The following is a 19034-nucleotide window of genomic DNA, read 5'->3' on the forward strand; positions in this document are numbered from 1 at the left end:
AGCTCATGAGATCTGTAAAGCTTTCCGTTCAGAGGAAATTTGCTTCAGTTTCCCCTCAACTGTGTAGACATACCCTACATTGTTACCGCTGTTTTCCTTCTTAGAGAGGTGCTTTCTCAGACTTTTCTTTCAGTGTCTGTGGGGTGGGAAGGAGCAGAGCTGGTATAATTTATTCTGAAGAATTGTGTAATCTTGGCTACAATTGTACCTACTTTTTGTGTGGGTGATCTGTGTTATGCATTACAGTTGTGCTCCATGCAGTGGGACTGTAGATAAAATTGTGCATGTCTTCTCAGAACTTGAAGATCCAGATGAAGGACTTTGAAGCAACTGCTGAGCCTCTGCAGGAGTGGCTGACCACAACTGAGAGGATGGTACAAGGAAGTAGCAGTCGGCTCCATGATCTTCCTTCCAAGAGGAGAGAACAGCAAAAGTTGCAGGTTACTCCTTATAAGCCTTTTTAACACAGCCAGACTTTCCTGTCCCATCCTCCTGGCCTCACTGACTCCTTACAAAAGCTCTAAATCAGATGAGAACTGGTTTCGAGGGTTGTTTGTTGTTGATGATTCTGTTCCATCAGGTTTTGCATCTCCACCTTTCTTAAGATGTGTTGCTTCATTGCTGTAGCCGTATGGTGTGCCTTCCTCAGCAAACTTGCCATATGTCACTTCTATTTTTCACGGGGCCTTCATGCTTCTCCATTTCCTGCTTTCTTGCACCCACTCTTAATATTAACGTGCTTGTGCTTTACAGTCTGTCCTTGAGGAAATAAGCTGCCACGAGCATCAGCTCAACAGGTTAAAAGAGAAAGCTCAGCAGCTGTGGGAAGAGCAAGCTGTCAGCAAAAGCTTTATGCGCAGAGTGTCTCAGTTGTCTTCTCAATATCTTACTCTAAGCAATCTGACAAAGGTAACGCACTCAGTGTATGTGCTTTTAAGCAGTTCATTTGATGTATGTGGGGAAAAAGAAAGACTGAAATGTGAAATACTGCAGTTGTCTTGCTTGTCTGCTCTGTGGTATGTCTGAGCTTCTTGTCTTTCACGCCGACTTTAAAGAGTGGGAAGTAAGGACCTGGATAATTCCGTGGACTGTCAACAAAATGGAATTATATGGGTTTTTTAAATGTGTTTTGATTAAAAAGTAAACCCCACCTGATTATACAGTAATTGGATTTGATTTTTATTATTTCAAGCATTGAAGACATTTATTTTTGTAATAAGTGGCACCTGAAAGAAGTATTTTTCAAATCTTAGGGGAGTTCTTTTATTTTTTTTAGACAGTACAGAAATTTATTACTTCATTGCATCCCATAATGATGACTGATTATTTGCATTGTCAGTGTCTTAATCTAAAATTAGTAGGTTGGTCTTCTAAAAAAAAATACCTCTTAGGCTGCTTTTGAAGGTTCAAGGGGAGGCATAGGTCAAATTCTAAATCATCAGTCTAAGAACCAAGAGCTTAACCTAACTCTGTTTTGCTGAATAATGCTTGACACCCTTTACCATTTAATAGTTCTTCATATTAGGACTGTTACTTTTCACAATGTTCCAGTCATGAAGGAGACATGATATTGAATTAGGCTTATAGTTACCACAATAATGACAGTAATATAAGGATACAGGAAGTGTGTCATGGGATAACAATTTGATTCAGGAAGTATTTATGTTTGGGCAATTCTGTGGAAATAAAAATTATAAAGCCTATCTAGAGCTGTATGTCTTACTGAAGATGGTGATATACATGGCCATAATAAATCTTCATGACTGAAAAATTAAAGGTGCATGAGTTACTTACATTGGCTTATGTGGACAGAACTTGTAGGAGATGTACGGATGAGAAGAAGGAATCTGAGGCAGAGGATATATATCATCCAGCCTAAGAGAGAAATCCTGAAATTCTTTGGATAGCCACTTGAGAAAGATCCCTCTCTGGAACTTCCTAAGCCTGTTTCACTGGCTTGACTGTAGTTCTCTGTCACCATGTGAAATACGCTCTGTCACCTCAGGCCTTTTAGCAGTGTAACTTGAGCATTTATATTTGATTCGTATGAGTGTCAGTAATTTTTCAGAAGAATGGTTATACGGATGGAAGTCATCGAGGAGAACAGGTCTTTCTTTTTCAAATATCAACAAAGTAACGTTGCTGCAGTGGCATAGCTTCACAGGCATAAATCTGTCTTGTGCGTTGAGAGATTTCACAGGTTACCTTTAGTTCCAACACTAAAATGGAGTTTAGGTGTGATTTACCAGATGTTTAAGAAAAAGTGGAACCAGAAAACTCTCATCTACTTTGAATGAGAGGAGACAATTAGATGAAGCTTTACATTTAGAAAACAAAAAAAGGCATTTCAGAAATACTCATTTGTATGCTGTTTGGACAACTCGTGTGTGTGTGTGTACGCAAAATTCATTCCATGCTTAAGTAAGTGTACTTGTAATTATCAATGTATGAAGAGAATTTCCAAGTATAGTCTATGAAACTCATTCTAAAGTCCAGAAGTAGGTATGGGGAATAAGCTATGCTTTGACTACCTTCTGATGCTAATTGCTGTATGAATTGCAGGAGAAAGTTTCCAGAATGGATAGGGTCGTAGCAGAGCACCAGCAGTTCTTGCATAGTGTCAAGGACCTCCAGGACTGGGTGGCTGATGCAGTTCATATGCTGGATTCCTACTGTCATCCCACTGCAGACAAGAGTGTTCTGGACAGCCGGATGTTAAAACTAGAGGTACGGAAACAATAGGCACAAAACACTGCTCTTTTTAGATCTGTAAGAAGAATGCAAATATAGGATACTTTACATTAGTTGTTGTATAGTGTAACAACTGTTGTCATTTTGACACCGATTTTCAATTTACTCAACAATTACTCTTTTTGGAGAGGAAAGAGCTCATTATTAGAAGTTTTCTCTAAGAAGGATATAGGGACCTCTATGGAAAACTTTATATATGCAAATTCTTAAAAAAACTCAAAAGATGTAGTGTGGCTACTGAAGGTTAAATGCAACAAGTTGGATATTCACTTCTTCTAGTTTAATATCTTATTTCCTAGTTCTTACAGTTAATATGGATTATTCAGAAGAGCTTTTCCTATAATTGTTTGCTTTAATAAAGGTGACTAAGGTTAAGAAAACAGCATCTACTGATATCACTGCACAAAAGGTGTTGAAGAGCAGTACTTGGAAAACAATACTTTTCTTATTATTGATGTCTCCAATTTTGAGCCGTGGCCAAAATATGGGCAAGTCCTCAAAATTATAAGGATGCATCACAAAGCAAGAGATTGTAGCAAAATACTAAAATTATGTTTTGCCTTTTGTTTGTTGAGTCTGTCTGGTTCACGCTTTCAGGTTTTTCATGACTTTGCATAGTGTTAGAAGCTGTTAGTTTGCAACTGCGCAGCTCCAGGAGCTGAAGTCTCTAAGCTAACGTTGCTCATAGTCTACCGAGTTTATATGTTGGTACCTTTGTGTTGCAAATAGATCCTAGAGTTGTAGAACTGTATTTCAGCCCTGAAGAAGAGCTTTTTAATCACATCTTGTTTTCTCTGGGAATAAATCCTCCTGTTTTCCATCTAAATGGCATTCCCTTTGGAATGTCAGCTTTTCTACCCAACAGTACCTTCTCTGATACACTGTAAGTACCTGTACAGATTCTATGAAAACTTCCCTGTCAACTAAGATTTTATTTTTAATAGCAAAGCCTATTATTTGAAAGTCGCTTTTTCCTTGTGAAGCCTAGCTGTGAGCCCCACTGTCCTTCTTCCAACTGTTTGTACAAGCTGCTAATTTTGATCAGATCATTTTCCAAGAAAGCCCGTTAGTATATTCATGCCCAGTTAATGATAGATGTAGAATAATATCTGCTCACTTTTTAGGGACTGTTAGCAGTGAAACAAGAAAAAGAAATACAAATGAAAATGGTTCTGACAAGAGGAGAGTCTGTTCTGCAAAATACTTCTCTGGAGGGAGTACCGGTGATTGAACGGCAGTTGCAAACTCTGAAGGACAGCTGGGCTTCTCTTCTGTCTGCTTGTATCCAGTGCAAGAGGTAAAAAGGGTATGAGGTGCAGAATGATGCCTAGAAATAAAGCACTGTCAAAATCCTTGAAAAGTTAATTCCCACACTTTTATTATTACAAGAGTCAAATTCTTATAAAATGACTGCATGCATTTAACATTGTGGGTCTAGAGGCCTTAAATGACATTGATTTGAAGTAGAAAAAGGGGAAGAAACTGCGAGGGATCTAAGCTTTGTTAACACTTATTGTCAATATACTCATAAAAGTGGATTCAATTTTCATAATCGTGTTGTAAATTCTACTTTGAGTTGCACTTGGTGCCTTGAATTGTTATCAGAAATGAGATCTTGTCACAGACATTAATGGTTGCGTTGCTCTGTCAAGATCCTGTCTGGTTTTCCACTGGCTAGCTATTTCACAGAAGGTACTGTAATTACAGAGTCCAATAGTGATTCTCAAAGTGATAGAATAAAGAAATACAGGGAGAAAAAATGCAGCCTTCTTTGGTGGAGCATCACTAGATGTAAGTATTTCAATTTAAAACAACAAGGGTAATTAAACATTAGAATGCAGCAACTTTTAAATATACGCAAAGGGACAGAAAATTTCTGATTCTGGATCTTATCCTTTCAGTTGCATTTTATTTACTAAAGCTAGAATACATCAGCTGGCTACATAACTTACAGAACTCCTTAATATTCCAAATTCGGAAAACTTCATTTCTCTTTATCAGCCAAACAGTGCTCCTGGTAAAAACCTGTAGGATTTTAACAGCTCTGTCTCAGACTGCTTAGCTTGTGATACATCTTTCTTAGAAATATAATCTAGAAAAACTGTACATAACTATGTCTCACTGCTTAAATAGCATGACAACCTCCACTATCACAACAAATATGTGTTTTTAAATTACAGTCAACTGGAAGGAGCTCTCTCCAAATGGACAAGTTACCAGGATGATGTTCGTCAGTTTTCCAGCTGGATGGATAAAGTAGAAGCAACTATGAATGCTTCTGAAAGGCAATATGCTGAACTGAGGGAAAAAACAGCTGCTCTCAGCAAAGCAAAGGTGTGTTTGCTTTACAACAAACCAGCAACAAGCCCATATCACCTTATAAGCAACAAAAGAGGCTGAATAACTGCAAAATTAATCTGTGGTCTTGTTTTAATGTTGCCCATTCATAAATCTGTTCTCCTCCTGTTTTGCAGCTACTCAGTGAAGAGGTGTTAAGTCACAGCAGCTTGTTGGAGACAATTGAAGTGAAAGGAAGTGGAATGGCTGAGCATTATGTCACTCAGCTTGAACTCCAGGACCTTCAGGAGCGGTATAAGTTCCTCAAAGACAGAACAAGGGTACAGTTTTTCTTGATAACACTCCCTCTTGGTTTGTTGGCAACAAGGAAAAAGATCATTTGTTTTACAGTTAAATGAGGAGTAAAAATTTGGGAACAGCTGTAACATAATGTAACAGAAAGGTTTAGTGTGATTTGTCAGTCTGCCTTCCTGTACCACTGAGCTTCAGATTGTTTCAGAAAGGTTCTAAAAATCTGAATCTGAAAAAATCATCAGGCGAATAGTCTGGAGATTTCCATGTCAGAAGTCTCACTGACTTCAGTGCAGATGTTATTTTACCCATTGTGACTGAAGAGATGGAAGTATCTCTGATTTGCATAAATGTATGTTTTAAAGTAAATGTAACCAGTCAATCATGTAATTCACAAATGGTTGACAATTATAGAAGCTTACTATTGAACACAAACTTTATTAACAAGTAAACTGACTGTAATGTCAAAAGGCCCAGCATGGTAAATACTACATTTACGGATAAGTGTTAATATCCTAGATCTGGAAGAGATTAGGGCATAGACAGATAAGGACCAAGATGGATTTTCATGTAAGATATAAGACTAAGAAGAAATTATAAAAGACGTGGTGATACATCTAAAGCTAGGTGATTGTCTCCAGTTAACCCAAATTCTTCTGTGGTAATTAAATAATGTCTAATGTATGCTCAGACGGCAACTTTTCTTCATGTCAGCAGTGTGGTAAAATTGAATTTTATTGTATCAATGATGTCTTTGTCTTGTGGAAAGGGCCAAAATTCAGTTTTTCAAAAACGTAAGTGATTCATTGTTTTATGGTCCTCTCTTCCACAACTGCAAAGAATGCAATGAACTGTCTTTCTTTGGACCTTTTGTGGATGAACTCACTCAGGTTTGCCAGAGAGATGAGTAAGTCCTGGGAAGTGCTAGCAAAATACCTAGTATTCATTTTAGCTTACATTAAGAATCTTTTAGGATAAGTATCTGTATCCCTACATTTGCTCTACCTTTCCCTGTAATTGATCAAACCATCCTCAGAATCCGAGTACTCTTGAATTCTAGGAAAGCTCAGCATCAGATACAAACTTTTCACCTTGATGGAAGTCTGGGGTTTATGTTTTCTTGGTTTGATGATACACTAAGATATATATTTACATATAAGTAAATATTTTAACAATCAGGAGGCAGTAACAAAAGCTGAAGGACTGCTTAACTTACATCAAGAGTACCAAAGAAACCTGAAGACCTTTGAAGTATGGCTGGAGAAGGAACAAGAGAAACTTGACTGTTTATCACATCTTGATGGTGATGTCCAGAAACAGGAGGCAACACTCCGAGACTTACAGGTGCATAATCTGTAACATCCTAAGTAAAAAAGAAATCCTACTTGTAAAACAACAGAATAATATTAATTACCAGACAAAAATGGCATCTCTGTTTTTTTGTCTCAAGAACAGCGTGGAATCACATTATATATAAGTACATATAAGTACTTTGCTGCTCAAAAGAGGCCTACCTCTTTTCACTGTGTTTCACATAATACCAAAAATATTCTTTTTATTGCTAACAGTGCAGATGCATCTACTTTCAGGCAGTTCCAGTCATGTAGGCTAGCTCCCATGGTGAAGTGGCAAGACTGTTACTGAATCACTCCAGTGACAGTGAATGGTGAACCTACAGTATTTCAGTAATTAATTTCCCAGCTATGATCTTAAGAGGGCTTAAAATGCTTTCATACCTGTTGTTGAATTGGCAAAAGGTTTGTACTTGAGTCAGGAAATATTACTTTATTTAGGATACTGAGAAGGTCTTTGTATGATCAGGGACTCTCCATATGTGTCTTGTTATTATAGTTTACTATATAAAATCTGAATCTATTTTGAAAATCTGAATATATATCTCAAATATAAACTAAGACAACACACAACTGTTTTCTCTTAAGGTAATTTCCTGGTTATATTTTTTAACGAGATTGAATCCCTTCATGCTTTCTAATCAAGTTCTATTAAGCATGAAATGCCACACAGGTCTAGGAGAGGATATCAGAATTATTTTGGAATGGTGTCTCAATCATATGTAAAAATGATAGGTTTGTTTATTTTACAAGATTGAAGCCTCACCTTATTCCTTATTTTTAAACAGATTGAATTTTAGAATCAGTCTTACAGTCTGCTTGCCACAGCTAGAAAGTCTTGAATTTAAGGCTGTGCTGAATGGATGGCATCCATCCCATGTCAGCTCAGGCAGCTAATGTTTCAGAACTAATGATAAACTTAACAGGAGGGGAAAGAATTTAATGCATGCTTTGTCAATAATTTTCTCCGGTTCACTTGTCGATAATAGTGATATTTGGTTTGCTTTGTAGGTGAGGATGCCGTCATAGGTGTTCTTAGAGATAGTGTAGTATGTGTTCAACTATAGATAACTAAAGGGAATATCTAGATAATGTGAGGTAACTGCTTTTGTGTTAAGTAGAACCAGGACTTTGTTTGCTATGTGTGAATGAAAGCGGTTAATTTAGGGTATGTATCCATAACTCTGACTTCACAGGAGCTGCAGGTCCACTGTGCGGAAGGACAAGCATTATTGAATGCTGCTGTCCGTGCCAGAGAGGAGGTGATTCCCTGGGGCATTCCCCAGATAGAAGACCGAGCCCTGGAATCCTTACGGCAGGATTGGCAAGTTTATCAGCACAGGCTTTCTGAAGCAAGAAGCCAATTAAATGCCACTGTGAGCAGACTGAGGTTAATGGAGAAAAAATTTCAGAAGGTTAACGACTGGCTAACAGACCTGGAGGAGAAGGTTGCTATCAGGACTGGGAGGCAGTCTGGTAGAGCAACAAAGGAGATGCAGCTTCAACTAATGAAGGTAAAGAATATAGTTAAGACATTCCTTAAGCAAAATACAATGTGAGGTTTCCACATCAGTTCCTGTTTGCACTGTGAAAATGACAGGAAGCCTAGCAATTTATTCTGAGGTGGTGCCTAGAATGATGCATCCAAGAGAGCTTCGTGCCTTCTGGGTCCGGGTTCCTCCCATCTTACTGGTAAAGGCATGGCTATATCAATGTTGAAACCTCATAGGGAGATCCGGAATTCATAAGCTTTGTGGTATATGAGGGCATAACTGAGGACAAAGATTGGTCCTGGGGTGGGAAAGAGTTAATGTAACAAGAGCAAAATGCGACCATCTCTGTTGTGAAGACTCTGCTGTGTTGATGTAGTAATAATCCTTTAGTCACTCTAAGGAGAAGACATGGTTCTGAATGAACACAGGAAGCAGATTTGAAGAGATTCAAGGTTATGCTTTACAGTCACCTTTAAAACTTTGGGCAAACTCTATAGGAACTCCAGGTTGCATTTCTATTATTATTTGGTGGGAAAACAGAAAAGAAAGTATTGAATCTATTGTTACAAAATGCAGTCTGTATGGTATGATAAAGCTGCCAACATATTAGTTACATTAACCTTCATCAGATTCTGTTTTATTTTCCTGTTGTGAATCCATTTTTACAACCATGTATTTGTTTTCCTTTTGAATTATTTCCTGACAGTTACAAATAAATTCCTGTTGTGTTTAAGATCTTTGAAACAGTCATATAACCTGGATATTGTCTTTGTCATAGAAGTGGCATGAAGAAATTACACTCTACAAAGATGATGTGGAGGAAGTTGGGGTATTGGCTCAGCAAATACTAGAGGCAAGTCTCACTGCAAGTAGAATGGGAAGCCAGGCTACACAGCTTACATCTCGCTACCAAACTCTTCTTCTTCATGTCTTGGTAAGTAATGAAAATTGATTCATTGTAACATCATAAATTATCAGTTAAGAAGCAACTATAAACAGACTTTCTTAATTAGACTTTGTCAGAGTTTATTCATTATTGTGGACTCAATAGTATAATATTCAGATGTATTTCATATATACACACACACAAACATTTCACTGGACTAAATGTATTAGAGAACCATAATCAGGATAATGCCTTTTCAAAAATATTCATTATTAATCAGATGTTGTTACTGTCATTCTTAGACGTTTCAGGAGAGTAATTCAGAATTCAGTATGCTTGAATGCTGAATGGCCTCTAGAGAAATGTTTTCAGGTTATCACTGAAACACATAGGTATGGGGAAAATTTGAACTGATAATGTACAGTCGTCAAGTCACTTTAACTAGTGTCTCATAGTACCATAATCGCAAGTCACAATTCAAATTTTAAAATATAAGTACCTTTTCAGTGTTTAGTATTAACTCAGTTTTAACATCAGTGATTGCTTTATGTACACCGTGACAAGACCCGAGTGAGAATTATCCACTAGAGATGAATGAAGTCAAAACCTATGTTTTTAATATTAGTATATCAGGTTTATTAATAAACAGCAATTTATTGCTATCTTTAGTCAATAGCAATGGTAAACATCTGGGTGGTTCTTGTTTCCTTCTCTTACACTCCGTATTTGTTTGAAGGAGCAAATAAAGTTTCTGGAAGAAGAAATACGCTATATGGAAGAGTCAGAACTGGCTTTCAGTGCTTATACAAATTGGTACGGAGCTACTAACAAGAACTTCAGAAATGTGATCACTAAGTTTGACGTGGTTGATAAAACAGCAATGGAGAAAAAAGTACAGAAACTAGAGGTACAGCTTTCTTGAATGCAATTTTTGTTTCTGTTCAGCAAAAAGAGCTATATTTTAACACGCATCTTAAGAGCTGCTCAAAATTCTGACTTCACCTTGCCCAGAGAAAGTAATAGGATAAAGACCACCTAGTGTAAAACTGTCTGTTCTCGTGGCATATACACGTTAGATCACAGTTTGATTGTTGAGTTTACAAAAAGTCCTAAACAATATAATCCTATCCTTCCATAAGGCATGTTTGTATGTGGGGTTTTTTTAGGTTAAAACTTAAAATAAATTCCCCTTGCAAGGCATCCTCTCATGTATATTTTATACCAGCATGCGCTGTGGCAAAAAGGGCTTCCTGTTTCTCCTCATAGAAATAACTCAGTAGTAAAACTCAGGTTTCCTCTGACAGTTGTAGTTTTCATGTCCTGCAGCTTAAACATAATATGCTAAGGGAAAAATTTCATCTATTCCAGAATCTGGAGTACGAATCCACTCCTGGTAGTGGTCAGCTTCTGTTTTTTTTTCACAACCCCCTGCAGAACAGAAGTATTTGCTTTTTCTGCTTCCTTCTAGTTTACCACACCTTAACTCCAGGCAATTTTTTTTCAGTTTCCCTAGCAATTCCTTCTGTGTCCTTAGCAAAATTAAAATAATAAAATGAGTCTCTCACTGATAATAGAACTACAATGAATAATAATAAAAAAAGGCAAGAGCTTGCATACATTTTCTGTTAACCAACACTTCCTTCACAGCTGCTATTGAGTGATATGGACGTAGGCCACAGTTTACTGAAATCTGCCCGTGAGAAGGGGGAGCGAGCTATAAAGTACATGGAAGAAAATGAAGTTGACCAGTTAAGAAAAGAAATTGGAGAACATGTGGAACAGCTTGAAGAGCTGGCTGGCTCTGTCAGGAAAGAGCACATGACTTCGGAAAAGTGTCTTCTGCTGACAAAGGAGTTCTCAGACAAGTATAAGGCACAAACTCAGTGGGTCACAGAGTACCAAGCCATGTTACATGCTCCAGCAGAGCCAAAGAGCGAACTCTATGAGAAGAAGGCCCAATTGTCAAAATACAAGGTAAAAAGGGGTTATATCACTGTACTATTGAATTGATTTTGAACTACTGACTCAAAATAAATCCTCTGATCCAGATGTCTGTTCAAGTTTCCTCAACAGATGTATGAGATGTCTATGATCTGGATGTCCAAATCAGCATCAGAGTGAAAAGATGCATGATACCTGCATTTACAAACCAGAATGAGCACCTGGATTTGAAATGTTAATGTCCTAATAAGGCTTCCACATATGAAAATTTCCTGTTATGGAGCAAAATTCTTTTATGAGTACAGATATGAGTAATTCCATTGATATCAACAGAGTTAACTGCTGTTTAAGCAAGGATAGAAATCAGCTGGTCTTCCTTCAATGCAGACATTGCCTCTGTTTACATTGGCTTAATCAGCTTTCTGGTTAAAGCTGAATACCCCAGCTCAGCTGCCATCTAAGACAGTCAGCTGCTATGGCTGCCTTTGATTGTAGTTAGGTAGTTAGTGAAAAGTTTTGGGTTTTTTTTTTCCAGTCATAAAAAAGAGTAGAAAAAATTGACAACAACCCTCATTGCTTCTCTTAATCATGGTTTTGTAAAATACTCCAGGATTATGGATGATTCATACGATGTGTACTGGGTCTGACTGGGATGGAGGTAACTCTCCTTATAGCAGCCCATAGAGTGCTGTGCTTTACATTTGTGGCTAAAACAGTGTGGCTGACAAATAAATGTTTTGGCTATTGCTGAGCAGTACCTGCACAACACCAAGGCTTTCTCCCTGAAACGGCCCACTAACCTCGGCATCTTCAATACTCAAAGTCATATGTCATAGCTGTGTGTTTGCTTTCTACGTGTTTGGGGAGCTGGTATGTCATTGTCATTTGTTAGATGCTGGCATGTGCCATGCTGTCTGAGCCAGTGACACAATGACATAACAGATCAGATTGCATACTCTTGAGAGTACAATCGTATGGACTTGTCTGCATACTGTCTTATTAAGGGGATGGCTTTGGTGGTACTTTCCCGCCTATTGGCAGAATTTGTTCCTCTGAGGAAGTTTTGTCCCTGGCACTTGCCCCTTCACACATATTAGCTCCCTGTCCTTCACCAGCTCCAGATTATTAGCTATGCTCCTAGCCACTCACAAAAGGAGCAATTGCTCTTAGATGCCCACAAAGTTGTCTCAGGGCATGGCTGAGAAACATAGTCCTGTACTGGTAGCAAAGTTGTTCTCATCTGGAAAGGATGATATATACCATGATAGAAGGCTGTGCTTCAGATCAAAGGTAAGTTAGTGAAATAGATCGTCCGTGTTCAGTATATATATTTTAATTCTTGCTTGTGTTGTAGTCCATACAGCAGACAGTTCTGTCCCATGAGCCTTCAATAAAATCAGTCATTGAAAAGGGAGAAGCACTTTTTGATCTGGTCAATGATGTGACTCTAAAGAACAACATACAAGACCTTCAGAGCAGTTACCAGGAACTCTGCAGCACAACGAAGGTAAAAAGTCAGAAAGAAAACTCTAGGTTCTTTCAGTTTGCTATATTTTTTTTCCCTCTTTAAGAAGTTGACTCTTTGTTTCATGCTGTCATGTCACATCCTGTACACAGAGCCAGTTAGATTTAATTACCTTTTTTTTTTTGGAGGGGTGCGGGGTGTGGAGATGATCCTTGAATATGGAAAGAACTACTAAATAAATCTAACAAGTAGCTGAAATTAATTTTGAGTGTGGCAGGTGAAGACTTCATAGCACTAAAGGGAAGTATATCAGTGAGTAGTTTGTACTATTGTTACTATTTCAAATTGCTTGAATAGATTTCTAAATACATTATTTCATGAGGGGACAGATGCCCTTAAATTATACCATTTTGTCTCTTGTTTCTGCTACCTCTTGCATAAATCCTTTTTAATCTAGTTCAGTTGTTGAATGGAAGTCACTAGAGAAAATGAACGGCAAGATGGATATAATTTAATTCAGCAAGGGCATTATTAATTAACGTTGATTCATTAGTCCACATGTATGTAATATTTTGAAAGATCTAATACTTCTAAGTACATCCTAAAGTATGATTATTCCTAAAGCTTTTAATAGGTTATACTCCTAACAAGGATAAGCTCTGCAAACCATGTTAGTACTTATGTTTGATCTAAGTCCTTCTAACTGCCAATCCATCCACCAATAGCAGGTGACTTTTTTTACAGTTGATTTTTAGTTTACAGACATTCCTCTGATCTGTACCACAGAACTGTTGTGTAATGTTGATGACTTCAGTGTAGAGAAACATAAGAAAAACCTTTCTGAAAAGAATAAAAGTATTTTGCCTCAATGTGTACATTCTTAATTTGCCTACCACAATCACAGGCAATATGTACCTGCAAAGGCTGTAAGCAGCAGGGACCCAATCATAACATTTGGTAGGTCGTGTGCAGTCTCTCAAAGAGCGTGTAATAATTGTTTCTAAGTGAACTTAATGTCACAATGACAGTTTTCCGTTTCTTCAAGTAAGGCAATCCTCAGAGCTCTCCTCAAAGTACAGTATTTTATCTGGAGTGAAAATACTGCACAGTACCACAAAGTTTATTCACACAAGCAATCCCTTTGATGTCTTCCTTAACAGTCTAATCATGTGAGAGTCCCTCAACTAGAATATAAATTTAGAAGATAACACTCTTACTATGCTTTCAAGCTCTTGGGTGTTTTTGGTTTGAGGGTTTTTTTTTTTGTTCTTGTAATTACCTGAATATTTAATTTTGGTTATTGTGGACCTGCAGGCATATGTTGAAACCTTAGAGGTGAGAGTAAAAGAACATGAGGATTACAATAGTGATTTGCAAGAAGGGGAGAAATGGTTATTACATATGTCCAGCAGGCTGGTCAGCCCGGACCTCATGGAGAGTAACAATCTTGAAGTAATCACTCAGCAACTAGCTAACCACAAGGTGGGTGTGCTATTGGGTAAACGTCCTTTGTCTGGTAAAATAGCATTTTTCTTCTTTGGTTCTCTGTGTTCACTCCAGAGCTCTTGTTATTTGTCATACAGCTGTTTTATTCCTCTTAGTGCTAACTGTGCAAATAAACGTCAGTGTCATTAATGCAGTTAACAGATCTACCTTGGTGTTAGCACTGTTTCTTGGATGAGACTGCATCTGCATAAGAGCTTTGTTGTACACTGGTCTGAACTCTGTGTCAGATTTTTGCTGAGATGTCCCAGGAAATAGACTACAAAAAGCAGATTAGGGTCATTTTACCACTAAAGCACTTTTTGCTCTGGCACTTTTAAAGATAAAAAGTATTCTAAATTTTGAATTATTTTTTTTTTTGCCTCTATGAGGTTGTAACATTTCCTCCCTTGCTTTTATTCAAGGTATTGTTATGGTTGCTATTAATGATAATCATTCACTACATTGGTAGCCAGTGCTTCCTAGAATATAAAAAAAGGCAAAACGACTTCCTAAAACTGAGATTCCAAGGGCAAATATTGAAATCTTTTAACTCATTGTGATCAGTGTGTTATTCTTTAAATAACCTTAGATGAAAATTTGGCTCCACCAAAGTCAATGGAAAGAACTGTCTACAGTGGATGAGCTTATGGAATAAGACATGACTAAGCATGTGCCCTCGTTACTAGACAAAAGGGAAGTTGGTGGAGCCCTGGAGAGCATGCAACAAAGGAAGGTTAAGGGGAATCTTGGAGCATGAGCATATAGTGTTTACACATTATGACAGCGCTACTGATGTTTGTGTGAGATATCTATGTACAGAATTTTGACAATGATTTTGCAATGAGCATACACTTTAATAGCTTGACTATAACAATACACGTTGTTAAAAAACTGTGACGCAGAACATGTTTTAAGTTTAAAATATTTCTTCAAAAGTATTTTATCTGTTTCTTAGGCTATCATGGAAGAAATTGCAGGATTTGAAGATCGTTTGAACAACCTTAAGAGTAAAGGTGATTATTTGATCAATCAATGCACAGAACACCTTCAAGCAAAATTTAAGCAAAACATACAAAGCCATCTTCAGGGCACAAGGGACAGCTATTCTGCCATATGTAGCACAGCCCAAAGAGTAAGTCTTCTTTCAAAAACGTTTTTATGCCATTTAAGAACAACACACATTATTATTTCTCTAAATACATGTTTCTTTAAACAGTATAAAACTCTTTCTACTGTTTCCATTGAGCCTACAGGTTACGAATGCAGCACTTCATCGTTACCGTTCTACAGTTGAATTCCTGTCATCCAAACGTTGCCTTGCAGCCAGCAAGACTAGGCACCTATGAGTTCTTACCTTAATTTCTCCGCACCCTCACTACCTGTATGTTACACTAGCTTCTGAGCAGCTGCAGCAAAGAAATTCAAAATATTCCTGCTTCAAAAACTAGGGAGAAGATTGCACTCTTAGTGTCCATACTTTGCATACATACCTAATGGGTCTTATGTGCTAAGAAATACTGTCTCTCAGTAAAACCAGAATATACAGTTAAGAAGGGCTAGCTGGGTCATTCTGTTAATCCAATTAGGAGATTAAGTCAACATAGTCTAAAACAAAAAAAAACAAAACCAAAAGAACCCCACCAAATCAAACCCCAAAAAGTAGACTTCATAGTCAGTAAGATTTGTAGAGGTAGGTAAATGTAGATCAGTGGCAAAATGTTGAATAAGAATACAGAAATAAGAGATAGTGCTCTGCATTTGCATCTTTATTTTTTCTTTCCAGAAGCTGTGCCTTAGAAATAGTCCATCTTCTCCACAAATTAGCAAGATGAAGTGAGAGCTTAAGGAGCTTTCATCCCTTGGTACTTTTATGTACAAGGGCTAAAATATCTACAGTCTTAATTCTGTTTTATCTGCAGTTTTCAAGGTGGGAGAAGAGAGCCAATAGTGGTATTTGAAAATGTGGTAACCTTAAAAATGTTTATTTTAGGTGTACCAGAGTTTGGAACATGAACTCCAAAAGCATGTTAATCATCAAGATACCCTACAACAGTGCCAGACTTGGCTGTCTACAGTGCAGGCAGAGCCAAAGCCAACTACCTGGCCACCTTTCAGCTTGGCAGATGCAGTTAAACAGGTAAAAGTTCAGCACCTAAAAATGCTCAGTTATCCTTAATAAGGTGAGTGCAAGTAAGAGCTGTATAGTCACAGAAATTACTCTCTCTGACCTTCTCAGAGGGCTGTGTAGCCTTATTGTTTATTCCCAGCTCCAAAAGGAATACCTTGAGTGCAAAAATAACTGTAGGTGAAAAATCACACAGGGCTTTTGCTAGCAATGTTTAATGCTTAGAAATACATTACCTGAAAAAAAGTTGACTAATTAGATAAACCTGCTCAGATACTCTACAGATGGGTTTGGCAGAAAGGTCTTTCTGCTTGTCCAGTTGCCTATCTGTCTACTAATGTCCCTGCATGAGACCTAGTTTTATTGTACCATGGACACAGAGTCTGTTATCAGGCAATTAAAACAATTTTTTCAGCCTAAGAGCATAGAACTGCCTTAGCCCACATTAGCATTAGGAATGGTTTCTTTGTTTCGTGATTATTTTTAGCAACTTAATGTATTTTACATTGGATTTGTACCTTGTTTTCAAATTAAACTGTTATGGTACTAAAAATGCTGGAATTCAGGGTTGCTCATTGACCAAGTGGCTTAAGGAGACCTTGAAATGCTACAGATGGCAGCTCCGCAAGCGCAGGGGGTGACAGTGGGGCCGGCAGGGCAGCACCTTCCCAATGACATCCAGACCTACAGCAGACAGGTGAGGAGAGCAGAGTCCCTCTGGTGTCAGCCACCATCGGGTGATCACCAGGCAAGTCTGTAGGGATGAGGCCAGTCCCAGGTGGAAGCAGGAGATCAGGGCAGCAAGGCAAGACCAGGAGGATCAGCCAGGCACAGATGCACCTACAGGGTAGCTCAGGTGAGGCTCATAGGTGGGTGAGGGTCTGAGCTTGCATGCAGCTCTTGAGCAAGGGAAGGTTTCTGAGTGCTGTTCCATTGGCCAGGTCCCAGGTGGGCCAAGTCAGAGCTGGCCCTGAGCAGAGGCAGCCAAACACCAAGCAGAAGGAGATAGAGGTTGCAGAGTCCTTTGGTGCACTGCAGGCGCTGACCATCCAAGAGGATTAAGCCCTGTTCCAGTGCTTAACTGTTCTCAGTGTGAAAACTATTTTCCCTCATAACTAGGAAGAATTTCCTTGTTGCAGCTTGTCACTTTTCCCTCTAGTCCTTTTTCCGCTCACCGCAGCAGAGAGTTTGGCTCTGTCTTCTCAGTGCTGCTGCCACCTGACCCCTATCATTTTAAGTAATGGCAGATCTCAGTTAGCATCTTTTCTCCAGGCTAGACAAACCCAGTTCCTTCAGACCTGGCCAAATGCCATGTACTACGGCCCCATATCTTCACCAGCCCTTTTCTGGGCTTGCACCGGTTTGCCAGTCTCTCTTCTACAGGGGAAGAGGGAAATTGGGCCAAATACACCAGGCACAGCCTGACTAGTGTAAGTACAGGAGAAAAATTGCTTCCCACAGCTTGCTCTATGCATTTTTGCTAATACAGAAATTCGGGGTTGCCACAAGGGCACACTGCTGTCATGTTCAACTTTTTCTCCACAAGGACCCATCACTGGCCCTCTGCGTTAGGTTGTCACTCACCGCTCTTCCCTAGGACTCTAGGAGGTATGTTATTGCCCTCCTTGTCAGCACTAATACAATCGTTTTCTCTTGGGATAAGGAAAATCTTCAGAGGGAGAGGTGAGCTTCTACGGGCAATGTCGAGAACAAGAACCCTCAACAGCATCATGTTATCTCATTTTGGCAGTTGTTGTAGGTATTGGGGACATTAGGAGGGTTTCATAAGGTGTGGGAAAGCGTGTTGTGCCACTGCAGGGCTGGACTCCCCATGATCTATCAGACACTGGAGAATTTTGTAGGTATGGACAACGTGACACTTTAATAATAGGATAAAGCCCTGATTCCCATTCACTTTAGGAAAGTAAGTCACCTTGTTGAAACCATGTGTATATATGCAATGCTTTATTTATAAAGAAATAAACGGTAATGCATATATCACTAAGCACTTTGATAACTAGATGATAATCAATCAGAGCTACTCTTTTCCATAATCATGACAGCAGCCTTGCCCAGTAAAACAGAGTAGGTCTACATTTCATCTTTTGGAAATAATAAGCTAAAGTAAGAGTACTAAAATACATGCTTGTAATAAAATAAAAGATTGTTTCCACAGTCTCAGAGTTTATTTGACGATTGTCTTCCCTCAGGTGAAACATTTCCGGGCTCTGCAGGAACAGGCCAATACATACTTGGATCTTCTCTGCTCCATGTGTGATCTATCAGATGCCACAGTGAAGAGTACAGCAACAGATATTCAACAAACAAAACAAAGGGTAAAAGATAACCACAGCAACCTGCTTTTAATCCTATTTAGAGCTTTAAATGCCTTGATCTGTCCTCTTTTAAAAAGGTCCTATTGGGTAATGGTTTAAAGAAATGTCTTTTTACTTTCATCTTAAGCATTATTTTTAGAAATAGTTTTCTCTCTTTCTTTTTCTACTTTTTTTTTTTATTATTTTATTTTTTTTTATTAAATCCATAAATTGCTATCCTGGTAGTAATACAAAGACACATGGCAAAGGTTGCTAAAGGTACTTAGGCAGTGTTACAAGATCTTGTCCTAAAGCCACACAAATAACATTCTATGGAAGAAAATCTGATCCAGATTATTTGTTTTCATACAACACAATTCAATCTATTCTTATCTGTATTTTATTAAAGCTTAGACATATTTTACTGTTATTATTTATTCAACAGTAGACTAATGTTCTTAGTAGGATATACTAAAATATTAATTATAATAACACTATAATGGTTCAATTCATAAATCAGTGCATCTATTTCAACATATGAATTTATGGAAGTGTACCCCAATTTTAAGTTTTAAAGTAACTTAATACTTGGTTTTAGAATAAAATTATAAACATAAGAGTTATTAGAAAAG

General features: G+C 38.1%; 1 protein-coding gene across 1 annotated transcript in view; it reads left to right on the forward strand.

Annotated features, from left to right (window-relative positions):
* SYNE1 (spectrin repeat containing nuclear envelope protein 1) overlaps positions 1–19034 on the forward strand; it is a 311148-nt gene that overhangs the window by 162328 nt on the left and 129786 nt on the right. Inside the window, exons 58-73 of the mRNA XM_075087908.1 lie at positions 297–440; positions 754–909; positions 2563–2727; positions 3876–4048; positions 4932–5085; positions 5226–5369; positions 6520–6684; positions 7889–8206; positions 8964–9119; positions 9808–9978; positions 10719–11045; positions 12367–12519; positions 13792–13959; positions 14918–15094; positions 15953–16099; positions 18298–18423. Of these exons, the coding sequence (XP_074944009.1) occupies positions 297–440; positions 754–909; positions 2563–2727; positions 3876–4048; positions 4932–5085; positions 5226–5369; positions 6520–6684; positions 7889–8206; positions 8964–9119; positions 9808–9978; positions 10719–11045; positions 12367–12519; positions 13792–13959; positions 14918–15094; positions 15953–16099; positions 18298–18423 (2844 nt within the window). The remainder of the gene's footprint in view (positions 1–296; positions 441–753; positions 910–2562; positions 2728–3875; positions 4049–4931; positions 5086–5225; positions 5370–6519; positions 6685–7888; positions 8207–8963; positions 9120–9807; positions 9979–10718; positions 11046–12366; positions 12520–13791; positions 13960–14917; positions 15095–15952; positions 16100–18297; positions 18424–19034) is intronic.

Source organism: Phalacrocorax aristotelis, chromosome 3, assembly GCF_949628215.1.
Source record: "Phalacrocorax aristotelis chromosome 3, bGulAri2.1, whole genome shotgun sequence".
NCBI lineage: Eukaryota > Metazoa > Chordata > Aves > Suliformes > Phalacrocoracidae > Phalacrocorax > Phalacrocorax aristotelis.